Below are 14,071 nucleotides of genomic sequence, written 5' to 3'. Positions count from 1 at the left end.
GAACCTACTTTCTAACAACTCATTATAACCAGTGCTGCAGACACAGCAGTACCCTAGATTAAAAGCTTATCTATGGGCAGAGGGTCATACATGGCTGTTATCACAGGTCCAGAGTGGATTCATTACTTTACCACACTCTATTTTCACCTATACTGCTCCTCCTTAAAAGTAGCCATGGAAATAGCCTAACACTGCTGAAAGATGACACATTGGAAAACGGGATCGCAACTCTGATGTCGTCACCCCATTGAAGTTGACATTTTAAACGGTTAAGGTAAGGGTTATGGTTAGGTAAGGGTTATGGTTTGGTAAGGGTTATGGTTAGGTAAGGGTATGGTTAGGTAAGGGTTATGAAAGTGTTATGTTATGGTTATGTAAGCGTTAGGGTTATGGTTAGGTAAGCATTATGGTTAGGTAAGGGTTATGGTAACCATACCCTAACTGCTACACTTCTCCTGCTTATAGTAGCCATGGAAATAGCCTAAAACTGCTGCAAGATGACACATGGTCAGGGACAGAGAATTCTCAATTTCCTATTTCCCTGATCAACCCATCATTGCCAAGAGCCTTTTCTGTCCCGGGCTGCTGCAATACTCATTATATAAACAAAATGTGACAAAAGATTTTACGGAGAAACTCTGTGTTTCAGGCCATGAAGGAATCTGAGGACGATCACAACCCCTTGCTGCTTTTTTGCGGTGTGAATTCAGCAAAAAAAGTAATAAAAAAAGAGACAGGCAGAGCAACACAGAATCCGATGACAAACGGTGCCGCTCGGCAAGCGCTTAAGTATTCCATTATATAGCGTTACATCAACAAAAGAATGAACTAGTAAGACAGAATTTTATGACAAATGGAAAATGGAAGACTTGAGCAGCCAAGGACAAGCTTCTCTTCAATTATTTCCCTGGGGTATGGAGGCGAGGCAGGTGGACTGACGAAGAGGCGGAGGCAGGGATCATTAACATACAGTGACTTCAGAAAGTATTCATGGCCCTTGACTTACTCCACATTTTGCTGTGTTACAGCCTTAATTCAAATTGATTAAATATGTTTTTTTTTTCTCCCACATCTACACACACAATACCCCATAATGCCAAATCAAAACATGCTTATAGATATTTTTCAAAATATTGAAAATTAAATACAGAAATGTCAGTAATTATGCAGAACTGTTCCCAGCCCTGATTCAAGACATGTTATAGTCACCTTTGGAAGCCATTACAGCTGTGAGTCTTTCTGAGTAAGTCTCTAAGAGCTTTCCACACCTGGATTGTACAATATTTGCTCATTATTCTTTAGAAAATTCTTCAAGCTCTGCCAAATTGGTTGTTGATCATTGCTAGACAGCCATTTTCAAGTAATCATAGATTTTAATGCCAACTTAAGTCAAAACTAACTAGGCCCTCAAGAACATTCAATGTAATCTGGGTATGCAACTCCAGTGTATATTTGGCCAAATAGACAGTGAATTTGTATCCTAGTGTCTGTTGGAAAGCAGACTGAACCAGGTTTTCCTCTATGAGTTTGCCTGTGCTTATATTCAGATTCTTGAATACTTTATGCAGTTTTACTTTAGTGCCTTATTGCATGTTTTGGAGTATTTTTATTATGTACAGGCTTCCTTCATTTCACTCTGTCAATTAGGTTAGTATTGTGGAGTAACTACAATGTTTATCCATCCTCAGTTTTCTCCTATCACATCCATTCAACTCTAACTGTTTTAAAGTCACCATTGGCCTCGATGAAATCCCTGAGCGGTTTCCTTCTCCAGCAACTGAGTTAGGAAGGACGCCTGTATATTGGTAATGACTGGGTGTATTGATACACAATCCAAAGTGTAATTAATAACTTCCCCATGCTCAAAGGGGTATTCAATGCCTTCTTTTTTTACCCAATAATAGGTGCCCTTCTACCAATAATAGGTGCCCTTCTTTGCGAAGCATTGGAAAACCTCACTGGTCCTTGTGGTTGAATCTGTGTTTGAAATGTACTGCTGGAATGAGGAACGTTACAGATAATTGTATACAGTTGAAGTCGGAAGTTTACATACACTTAGGTTGGAGTCATTAAAACTTGTTTTTCAACCACTCCACAAATTTCTTGTTAACCAACTATAGTTTTGGCAAGTCGGTTAGGACATCTACATTGTGCATGACACAAGTAATTTTTCCAACAATTGTATACAGACAGATTATTTCACTGTATCACAATTCCGGTGGGTAGGAAGTTTACATACACTAACTTGACTGTGCCTTTAAACAGCTTGGAAAATTCCAGAAAATTGTGTCATGGCTTTAGAAGCTTCTGATAGGCTAATTGACATCATTAGAATCAATTGGAGGTGTACCTGTGGATGTATTTCAAGGCCAACCTTCAAACTCAGTGCCTCTTTGCTTGACATCATGGGAAAATCAAAAGAAATCAGCCAAGACCTCAGAAAACAAATGGTAGACCTCCACAAGTCTGGTTCATCCTTGGGAGCAGTTTCCAAATGCCTGAAGGTACCACGTTCATCTGTACAAGCAATAGTATGCAAGTATAAACACAATGGGACTACGCAGCAATCATACCGCTCAGGAAGGAGACGCATTCTGTCTCCTAGAGATTAATGTAATTTGGTGCACAAATTGCAAATCAATCCCAGAACAATAGCAAAGGACCTTGTGAAGATGCTTGAGGAAACAGGTACAAAAGTATCAATATCCACAGTAAAACGAGTCCTATATCAACATAACCTGAAAGGCCACTCAGCAAGGAAGAAGCCACTGCTCCAAAACCGCCATAAAAAAGCCAGACTACGGTTTGCAACTGCACATGGGAACAAAGATCATACTTTTTGGAGAAATGTCCTCTGGTCTGATGAAACAAAAATAGGACTGTTTGGTCATAATGAACATCGTTATGTTCGGAGGAAAAAGGAAGAGGCGTGCAGGCCGAAGAACAGCATCCCAACCGTGAAGTACAGGGGTGGCAGCATCATGTTGTGAGGGTGCTTTGCTGCAGGAGGGACTGGTGCACTTCACAAAATAGATGGCATCATGAGGTAAGAAAATTATGTGGATATATTGAAGCAACATCTCAAGACATCAGTCAGGAAGTTAAAGCTTGGTCGCAAATGGGTCTTCCAAATGGACAATGACCCCGAGTATTCTTCCAAAGTTGTGGCAAAATGGCTTAAGGACAACAAAGTCAAGATATTGGAGTGGCCATCACAATGCCCTGACCTCAAACCTATAGAAATTTGTGGGCAGAACTGAAAAAGTGTGTGCGAGCAAGGAGGCCTACAAACCTGACTCAGTTACACCAGCTCTGTCAGGAGGAATGGGCCAAAATTCACCCAACTTATTGTGGGAAGCTTGTGGAAGGCTACCCGAAATGATTCACCCAAGTTAAACAATTTAAAGGCAATGCTACCAAATAGAAATTGAGAGTATGTAAACTTCTGACCCACTGGGAATGTGATGAAAGCAATAAAAGCTGAAATAGATCATTCTCTACTATTATTCTGACAATTCACATTCTTAAAATAAAGTGGTGATCCTAACTGACCTAAGACAGGGAACTTTTACTGGAATTAAATGTCAGGAATTGTGAAAAACTGAGTTTAAATGTATTTGGCTAAGGTGTATGTAAACTTCCGACTTCATCTGTATGTGGCATTACAGAGATGAGGTAGTCATTAAAAAAGCACGTTAAACACTATTACTGCACACAGAGTGAGTCCATGCAACTTATTAGTATACTTGTAAGCACATCTTTACTCATGAACTTGCCATAAAAAAGGGAGTAGAATACTTACCGACTCAAGACATTTCAGCTTTTAATTTTTAATAAATTAGTAAACATTTCTAAAAAAACAATTCCACTGACTGACATTATGGGGTATTGTGTATAGGCCTGTGACACACAATATACACTTGATCAATTTGAAATTTAGGCTGTAGCAAAATATTTGGAGAAAGTCAAGGGGTGTGAATACTTTCTGAAGCCACTGTACAGACAGATCACTAAGGAAACAAAAACAAGCAGATCTTAGAGATGGAGAGAAAAGCCTGGGAAATATATTAAGCGAACAGAATGAGTTCAAGGACCAAGTGTGATTTACTATTTACTTGATTTATTTAGCAAAGTATAGAGGGAGAGATTAGCTGGATATGGAATTAAACTAGACAGGTGAGAGCATTGAGGATGAACTGACTGTAGATATAGGCCAAGTCTCTTCAGGGGCGTTAAAGTAACACTCACTGGCCCCGAGCAGTAGAATCTCTATGGAATCACCTGTGTCACAAACTGACTTCTTTAACTACAACATGAATGGCACATACCTCAATAAAATACACAACCAAAACCTCAGCAAGCTTTGCATATTTTGAAGTTTGCTCATCTCTCGCAAAGCGAGCCTTTAATTCCATTCCAGTTGAATCGTTCATTTCTTTATCAGCTTTGACAACAGAAATTATAAGTGGAATGGTATATGAGGAAGGAGAATCCTCAGAACAGAATATCATTACCATGGTAATCAGTAGCCCCACTTATTTGCATCTTGCACAGAGATCACGCACAGGCTCTCTCACGCACTCACTCAATGTTTCTCTCAAACCATGTTTTTTATATTAACATTAAGGTCAGGTGTCCTCACCCTTTTTATGGCCAAGCTGGAACTGAGATCCAGGTAATTATAATCCACGAATAACTAGACTACACCTGACAGACTGTAGATGTAGCCTAAACACCTAAAAAAAAGTCCCCTTGGAAATATGTAAGAGCCTCGTGAATTACGCTGAACTTTCACTTTCCCATAATCTCCTCTATAACTCCTGGGTCTCCCTCCTAGGTAAAATACCTGTGATCACTGGACAGTCAATTAAAGGGCTATATAGTAGCAGGGAAACAGAGAGCGGTGGCCTTAGGTGACCAAGGAATCCCAGTCCAGCACAAAGGACTAACCGAACAGACAGAGTCTGAGGACTCAACAACACAAAGCAATGTAACTAGTAGGAGCAACCCTCTCATCGGCATTAGAACAGCATCTCTGTATCCACATGCTGTATTGGCACACAGCATCTGATTAGCACAGAGAGACTGTAAAAGAGAAGACATTCCCTCTGTTCATAAACACGGAGGTCTGACTCTGGCCAACACAGCCCAGCGATAAACACTGCCACGCCAGTGGAACAGCACCGCTCAGTCAGGCAGAGAATTATCCAGGGAGGAAGAGTCGGAGCCACTTTAATTAAAAGGAAAAAGAGGCCATAAAGAAGAGGGACTTGAGAGGGAGACAAACTTTGTGAAAGCTTCATTTGAATTTTAATATGCATCATTGTCTCGATTATCATTATCATCACACCCTCACGGAAATCAATTAAAATCAAAATGTCATTGCATTCCTTCTGAAGCAGACAGGGACAGGATGCAGAGGTACTACGCCACAACAGTGGCAACACAGCCAGGGGTGAATGAGAATCAGGAGTCATTGAACGCTAACTGCTCACACAATAGCCATAATTACAACCTACAGTACACTGCTGTGATGTGGGAATACAAAGAACTGGAATCTCACTGTGGAATCCCTCACAGATCCCAAAATAAATCCCTCTACACAAATTATTCTACAGTATTCCCAGGAAGCTTACTTTCTGGGAGAACTGGGATGTTTTGAATATGCTGGACATCACAGCATGGAGCTGTAGCCAGGTATCCATTATGAGTATCTAGTCATGTATTCTAGTCAAGGCTCATCTTAAAAAACTACTGCTGTACACACCTTTTCTATTCATATACTGTCCATAGTCTATACACACCATTATATATACAGTGCATTCGGAAAATATTCAGACCCCTTCACTTTATCCACATTTTGCTACGTTACACTCTTATTCTAAAACGTACTAAATGGTTTTTTCCCCTCATCAATCTACACACAATACCCCATAATGACAAAGCAAAAACCGTTTAGAAATTTTAGAAATGTATTAAAAAATAAAACACTGAAATATCACATTTACATAACTATTTAGAACCTTTACTCAGTACTTTGTTGAAGCACCTTTTGCAATGATTACAGCCTCAAGTCTTCTTGTGTATGGCTCTACAAACTTGGCAAAACTGTATTTGGGGAGTTTCTCTCATACTTCTCTGCAGATGCTCTAAAGTTCTGTCAGGTTGGATGGGGAGCGTCGGTGCACAGCTATTTTCAAGTCTCTCCAGAGATGATGGCTCTGGTTGGGCCACTCAAGGAAATTTAGAGACTTGTCCCAAAGCCACTCCTGCGTTGTCTTGGCTGTGTGTTTAGGGTCGTTGTCCTGTTTGAAGGTGAACCCCAGTCTAAGGTCCTGAGAGCTCTGGAGCAGGTTTTCATCAAGGATCTCTGTACTTTGCTCAGTTCATCTTTCCCTCGATCCTGACTAGTCTCCCAGTCCCTGCCACTGAATAACATCCCCACAACATGATGCTTCCACCACAATGCTTCCCCGTTGGTGCCAGTTTTCCTCCAGACGTGACGCTTGGCATTCAGGACAGAGTTCAATCATGGTTTCATCAGATCAGATAATCTTGTTTCTCACAGTCTGAGAGTCCTTTAGGTGGCTTTTGGCAAACTCCAAGCAGGCTGTCATGTGATTTTTACTGAGGAGTGGCTTCCATCTGGCCCCTCTACCATAAAGGCCTGAATGGTGGAGTGCTGCAGAGATGATTGTTCTTCTGGAAGGTTCTACCATCTCCACAGAAGAGCTCTGGACCTCATGGCTTGGTTTTTGCTCTGACATGCACTGTCAACTGTGGGACCTTATATAGACAGGTATGTGCCTTTTCAAATCATGTCCAATCAATTGAAATTACCACAGGTGGACTCTAATCAAGTTGTAGAAACATCTCAAGGATGATCAATGGAAACAGGATGCACCTGATCTAAATTTCAAGTCTCATAGCAAACAGTCTGAATACTTATGTAAATAAGGTATTTCTGTTTTTAATTTTAAATACATTTGCAAATATTTCTAAAAACCTGTTTTTGCTTTGTCATTGTGGGGTATTGTGTGTAGATTGATGAGAAAAAAACATTTAATGAATTTTAGAATAAGGCTGTAACGTAACAAAATGTGGCAAAAAGGGAAGGGGTCTGAATACTTCCTGAATGCCCTGTACATACAGTGAGCTCCAAAAGTATTGTACTACGGACAAAACACCTCTAAGCGGTTCACCTGATATGGATGAAAATACCCTCAAATTAAAGCTGACAGTCTGCACTTTTTTGTGCTGCAACCATGTTGTCTCTTTTGTCGTGATGTGCGTTTTGTTCTGCATTTTATTCTTAATCCCATCCCCCGTCCCCACAGGAGGCCTTTTGCCTCTTGCTAAGCCATTATTATAAATAAGAATGTGTTTTTAATGGTCTTGTCTTGTTAAATGAAGGTTAAAAATATATATTTTTTATTGCCAAGTATAGGTCAATGACTATTTCAAATATACTTGATTGTATTGGAGCAATGGTCCATTCCACTATACAAATTGGTTTGAATATCACAGTTTAAGCGGAGATTGCTTGAGTAACAGTTGTGTGTGCCGACTGAGCGAACTCTTACCTTGCGGCCGTCACTTGCATGGCAGTTGACGTTTAACGGAGTGAGCAGGGCCATGAGCTTCTCTTCATTTCCACTCCTGCAGCGGAACAAAACATGGAGAGAAAAACTAAAAGATATAGATCTATCCGAACGAGTGAGCGAGAAAGAGAAGGGGAAATGTAGTAGTATCTTTAGATACCTTTTCAGTATCTTTAACTAAAAAAGGATAACAAAAGAATAGGCAAGGAAAGTGGAAAGCTTTGCCCAAGGGAGTGTTTCAAAATGGACAGAACGGAGACCTAAAAAGCATTTTGTCTGCAGTCTAAACCAGGCCAGTAACTCTGACTACATTGGTCAAGAAAGATTGTTAGATAACAGACAACGGTGAAAAACACTGATGCTGTAACGCTCAATGAGTGAATGGGTGTGGAGTCAGGCGCAGAGAGCAAAGGATGCGGGAAAACCACGCTTTAATGTCCAAAATCAAAGGAACAAAATAGTTATACCCAAACAGGCATAACTATAAAAACAATATAGTACCCTTAGGTAAAATACCAGGACAGCGAGAAAACCCAACAAAACACGAACACCTCTCACAAATACAGAAGAACAAGCCCGCACAAACAGAAGCGGGCTAAATGAACTTAAATAACCCCACACTAACAACCAAACAATGAACAGGTGAAACCAATTAGACAAAACCAAACGAACACAGAACAAAGGATCGGTGGCAGCTAGTAGACCGGCGACGACGACCGCCGAGCGCCACCCGAACAAGAAGGGGAGCCACCTTCGGTAATATTCGTGACAGATGCCGTGTACATTCTTTCCTTATGCCAAAAGAGATATATTCTTTGCCAAAGGCTATGCAGAGACGCCTCCGCATATCCCAGTCAGCATCTCCACTCTACCTGCTGCGGAGGTTCTTCTATTCTTCCATCCCTGAACACAATACACACACACTAAACAGCCGGCATCTCCACTCTACCTGCTGCGGAGGTTCTTCCTGTGTTATTCTATTCTTCCATCCCTGAACACAATACACACACACTAAACAGCCGGCATCTCCACTCTACCTGCTGCGGAGGTTATTCTATTCTTCCATCCCTGAACACAATACACACACACTAAACAGCCGGCAATGAGGTCTGATGCAGCGTGATGGTTCATGGTGGTCAGGGGCCATATGGAGCTTCAGCATCTCCTGCCAGGGTCCCTGAAGCCAAGGGCTATCCCCTCCCAGGTGTCAGTGTGACTGCATGGTATTTCCATAGATCCACAGAAAGAGCCAGGGCCCGGGGTAAAAGACAGTCCTGAATATGGACGGTCAGTCATAATGTTGGCATGCTCAGGGAGTTTATTTATGAGGGATGTCAGCTAACTCCTGTAGTTGGTGACGGGAGGCCCAGTCATAATGTTGGCATGCTCAGGGAGTTTATTTATGAGGGATGTCCACTAACTCCTGTAGTTGGTGACGGGAGGCCCAGTCATAATGTTGGCATGCTCAGGGAGTTTATTTATGAGGGATGTCCACTAACTCCTGTAGTTGGTGACCATAATGTTGGCATGCTCGATGGCTAACTCCTGTAGTTGGGCAGGGAGGAGGCCCAGTCATAATGTTGGCATGCTCAGGGAGTTTATTTATGAGGGATGTCCACTAACTCCTGTAGTTGGTGACGGGAGGCCCAGTCATAATGTTGGCATGCTCAGGGAGTTTATTTATTAGGGATGTCTGCTAACTCCTGTAGTTGGTGGCGGAGGCACGGTGACGGGAGGCCCAGTCATAATGTTGGCATGCTCAGGGAGTTTATTTATGAGGGATGTCTACTAACTCCTGTAGTTGGTGACGGGAGGCCCAGTCATAATGTTGGCATGCTCAGGGAGTTTATTTATTAGGGATGTCCACTTAACTCCTGTAGTTGGTGACGGGAGGCCCAGTCATAATGTTGGCATGCTCAGGGAGTTTATTTATTAGGGATGTCCACTAACTCCTGTACTTGGAGACGGGAGGCCCAGTCATAATGTTGGCATGCTCAGGGAGTTTATTTATTAGAGATGTCCACTTACTCCTGTAGTTGGTGACGGGAGGCCCAGTCATAATGTTGGCATGCTCAGGGAGTTTATTTATTAGGGATGTCCACTTAACTCCTGTAGTTGGTGACGGGAGGCCCAGTCATAATGTTGGCATGCTCAGGGAGTTTATTTATGAGGGATGTCCACTAACTCCTGTAGTTGGAGATGGGAGGCCCAGTCATAATGTTGGCATGCTCAGGGAGTTTATTTATTAGGGATGTCCACTAACTCCTGTAGTTGGTGACGGGAGGCCCAGTCATAATGTTGGCATGCTCAGGGAGTTTATTTATTAGGGATGTCCACTAACTCCTGTAGTTGGTGACGGGAGGCCCAGTCATAATGTTGGCATGCTCAGGGAGTTTATTTATTAGGGATGTCCACTAACTCCTGTAGTTGGTGACGGGAGGCCCAGTCATAATGTTGGCATGCTCAGGGAGTTTATTTATTAGAGATGTCCACTAACTCCTGTAGTTGGTGACGGGAGGCCCAGTCATAATGTTGGCATGCTCAGGGAGTTTATTTATTAGGGATGTCCACTAACTCCTGTAGATGGTGACGGGAGGCCAAGTCATAATGTTGGCATGCTCAGGGAGTTTATTTATTAGGGATGTCCACTAACTCCTGTAGTTGGTGACCGGTGCCGAGGCACGGTGACGGGAGGCCCAGTCATAATGTTGGCATGCTCAGGGAGTTTATTTATGAGGGATGTCCACTAACTCCTGTAGATGGTGACGGGAGGCCCAGTCATAATGTTGGCATGCTCAGGGAGTTTATTTATTAGGGATGTCTGCTAACTCCTGTAGTTGGTGGCCGAGGCACGGTGACGGGAGGCCCAGTCATAATGTTGGCATGCTCAGGGAGTTTATTTATTAGAGATGTCCACTAACTCCTGTAGTTGGTGACGGGAGGCCCAGTCATAATGTTGGCATGCTCAGGGAGTTTATTTATTAGGGATGTCCACTAACTCCTGTAGTGGTGCCGAGGCACGGTGACGGGAGGCCCAGTCATAATGTTGGTGACCTGTAGTTGACGGGAGGCCCAGTCATAATGTTGGCATGCTCAGGGAGTTTATTTATTAGGGATGTCCACTAACTCCTGTAGTTGGTGACCGGTGACGGGAGGCCCAGTCATAATGTTGGCATGCTCAGGGAGTTTATTTATTAGGGATGTCCACTAACTCCTGTAGTTGGTGACCGGTGACGGGAGGCCCAGTCAGGATGTGCTATCACGGCAGCGAAGCCGGCCAGTCACTGATTTACCCAGATGACGTCACTAAAGGCTGTCAGAGAAAGAAAGAAAAGGTTATTTCTTCGCCCCCCCCCTCTTTCTCCTCTCTCATTTTCCCTGGACCAAGCTTTGCCAAAGTCCCTTCAGTGAAGATGCATTCACAGCCAGCGGCTTTGCTTTCTTCTGCGTGTCTCTTTCTCCACTTCTCTTCTCCTTCCGACGGTAAACTGGCCTCAAGAGATCCTTCATTTAAATGCACAATAGCATCCCCAGGTTTAGCACAGAGTGGAGGCCACATGTTTAAAGCTAGCTGCTAGGGAGAGGCGCCTGTGTGAGAGAGAGTGTGTGTGTTTCCTTCCCTCTATGATAACTGACATCTCAGAAGAGCCTTATTTCTTACTGTAGAATAATCAATACCAGGCCTTGTCTTCATTAGTAGCGCTGAAAGCCCAGGATGAAAGGAGATCCATATAGTACATAGGCTTGTGGACACAGCGCGTAGTACATTATATTATCCTCCATGGTCACCCCTCTGATCATGGTTTCAACCGGCCAACAGCTCTCCCAGATAATGAAGTCAGAGGCTTTATAGTTCTCATCTCTGCCTCCATTTCTTCCCCCAGAGCGCATTCTGATTGAGTCATCAAACACTGATTTCATGTCGTCTAGTAGGGCCTGGTGCCGAGGGGCCAACTCCAGACCAGAACCAACACAAAGGCAGCCACTTCAGTATAATGAGCTGAATGTGACAGACATGCCTTGCTCCACAGGAAATGCTGGGTGGCTCACAGCACTCCTCTGAACTGTAACAGCCTTTTGTTATGCTGGAGAGTCCACTCTGGGGAGGAAACTGTGTCTATGTGGGGCAACCGGAACAGCCATTGTGGGGAAGCCTGTGTGTGTCCTTCATTTGTAGGAAGAAAAGACAGAGAGAGAGATCCCCTCATGCTTGTAGTCGACATGACAGCAGTTCCCAGAGGGCAGATGGAGTCAGTGTGCATGGCAGGCAGCAGAACAGGAGCATATGGAGCAGGAGACCAGAGAATATCTCAGCAGATAGATGAGGATGTCTCATCTTCCTCTCTCAGGGCATCAACCCTCCTTCCCAGTACGAACCTCTTCGGGGATGTCTGTGTAAACTAGGAACCCACTGGCACATCAGGAAAATATATCCACCACGTTATCGGCAATGTTGTTTCATCAGTCATAACAGCCATGGATATAGATGATGACCCCTCCTCTGAATCAATGCTGCCAGAGGGCCAGAGGGTCTCTCCAGCCCTCTATTATTAAACCTCTAATAATCCCGTCTGGTCACACACACATCCCTTCACCATAACAACCCGCACCGTGCACCAGCACTCCCAAACCACATGCACAGCCCTTTCACAACACCTGTCTGCTAATGACGGAGGGGGAAAGGAGAGAGAATAAAGGAGGTAGCGAGAGACTGAGGGAAGATGAGAGGGGAGATTTCAAGCTTGCACTCACCTAGCAGCCTCCAGGAGTTCGTCTTTCTTGTATTCACCTAAATGGTTGCAGAAAATCATAGTGTCAGAGACAGGCAGGGAGAGAAACGCACAGCAGCAGCACAGAGCCAGAGTCACAGCCGAGAGAGAGGCAGCTACGGCACAGAGAAAAACACACATACACTCACTCAATCTCACACACACCACAAACGGTACAGCAGAGCACCCACACATCAACACAGAGAGCCTCTCTCTCTCTCTCTGTGTGTCTCTGCCTCTCTCGCTCTGTGTCTGCCTCTCTCTCTGTGTGTCTCTGCCTCTCTCTCTCTCTGTGTCTCTGCCTCTCTCTCTCTGTGCATCTCTGTCTGCGTCTCTGTCTGCCTCTCTCTGTGTCTCTGCCTCTCTCTCTCTGTGTCTCTGCTCTCTCTCTCTCTCTGTGTGTCTCTGCCTCTTCTCTCGCTCTGTGTCTGCCTCTCTCTCTGTGTCTCTGCCTCTCTCTCTCTGTGTCTCTGCCTCTCTCTCTCTGTGTCTCTGCCTCTCTCTCTCTCTGTGTCTCTGCATCTCTGCCTCTCTCTCTGTGTCTCTGCCTCTCTCTCTGCCTCTCTCTCTCTCTGTGTCTCTGCACTCCTCTCTCTCTCTCTCTCTGTGTCTCTGCCTCTCTCTCTCTCTGTGTCTCTGCCTCTCTCTGTCTGTGTTTTCTGTGCTCTCTCTGTCTGTGTTTTCTGTGCTCTCTCTGTCTGTGTTTTCTGTGCTCGCTCTCTGTTATAAAAGGTCATGTAAAAACCCAAACCGGTCAACACATCAATACCAGTTTATAGTAAAATACGGTATACCGCCCAGCCCTAAGGGAGCAGTTTGCATCTTCATCAACAACAAATGGTTGCTCACCCATCTTGGAATACCAGATGGTCAAATGCTGACCCTTCTACCTCCGAGGCAGTTTTCAGCTGTTATCGTGACTGTTGTAAACATTGCACCTCAGGACAAGAAAAATAACAATTTGGCACTTAACCAACTATAAACAAGCAGAAAAACTTGCAACCGGAGGCTGCTTTCCTTGTTTCCGGCAATTCACTCTCGAGCATAGCTCAGTGCACACCCCTTTGGTTGATGTTGCTCTGTAGGGTAGCTCAGTGCACACCCCTTTGGTTGATGTTGCTCTGTAGGGTAGCTCAGTGCACACCCCTTTGGTTGATGTTGCTGTGTAGGGTAGCTCAGTGCACACCCCTTTGGTTGATGTCGCTCTGTAGGGTAGCTCAGTGCACACCCCTTTGGTTGATGTTGCTCTGTAGGGTAGCTCAGTGCACAGCCCTTTGGGTGATGTTGCTCAGCTCAGTGCACCCTTTGGTTGATGTTGCTCTGATGTTGCTAGGGTGCACAGCCCTTTGGGTGATGTTGCTCAGGGTGCACACAGTGCACACCCCTTTGGTTGATGTTGCTCTGTAGGGTAGCTCAGTGCACACCCCTTTGGTTGATGTTGCTCTGTAGGGTAGCTCAGTGCACACCCCATTTGGTTGATGTTGCTCTGTAGGGTAGCCCAGTGCACACCCCTTTGGTTGATGTTGCTCTGTAGGGTAGCTCAGTGCACACCCCTTTGGTTGATGTTGCTCTGTAGCTCAGTCAACCACCCCGTCTCTGTCTCTTCCTTTGGTTGATGTTGCAACTGGAGGCTGCTTTTCTGGTAGCTCAGTGCACAAGGGGTTGATGTTGCTCTGTAGGGTAGCTCAGTGCACACCCCTT

At 44.2% G+C, this 14,071-nt stretch overlaps 1 protein-coding gene across 1 annotated transcript in view; it reads right to left on the bottom strand.

Annotated features, from left to right (window-relative positions):
* The window catches only part of tnksa (tankyrase, TRF1-interacting ankyrin-related ADP-ribose polymerase a), a 158,061-nt gene that overhangs the window by 59,719 nt on the left and 84,271 nt on the right, over positions 1 to 14,071 (bottom strand). Inside the window, exons 4-5 of the mRNA XM_024431113.2 lie at positions 12,354 to 12,390; positions 7,584 to 7,659 (exon numbers count right to left, since the gene is read on the bottom strand). Of these exons, the coding sequence (XP_024286881.2) occupies positions 7,584 to 7,659; positions 12,354 to 12,390 (113 nt within the window). The remainder of the gene's footprint in view (positions 1 to 7,583; positions 7,660 to 12,353; positions 12,391 to 14,071) is intronic.

The sequence above is a fragment of the Oncorhynchus tshawytscha genome, linkage group LG09 (genome assembly GCF_018296145.1).
Source record: "Oncorhynchus tshawytscha isolate Ot180627B linkage group LG09, Otsh_v2.0, whole genome shotgun sequence".
NCBI classification, from domain to species: Eukaryota; Metazoa; Chordata; class Actinopteri; order Salmoniformes; family Salmonidae; genus Oncorhynchus; species Oncorhynchus tshawytscha.
This window is presented reverse-complemented; position numbering and strand designations above follow the sequence as displayed.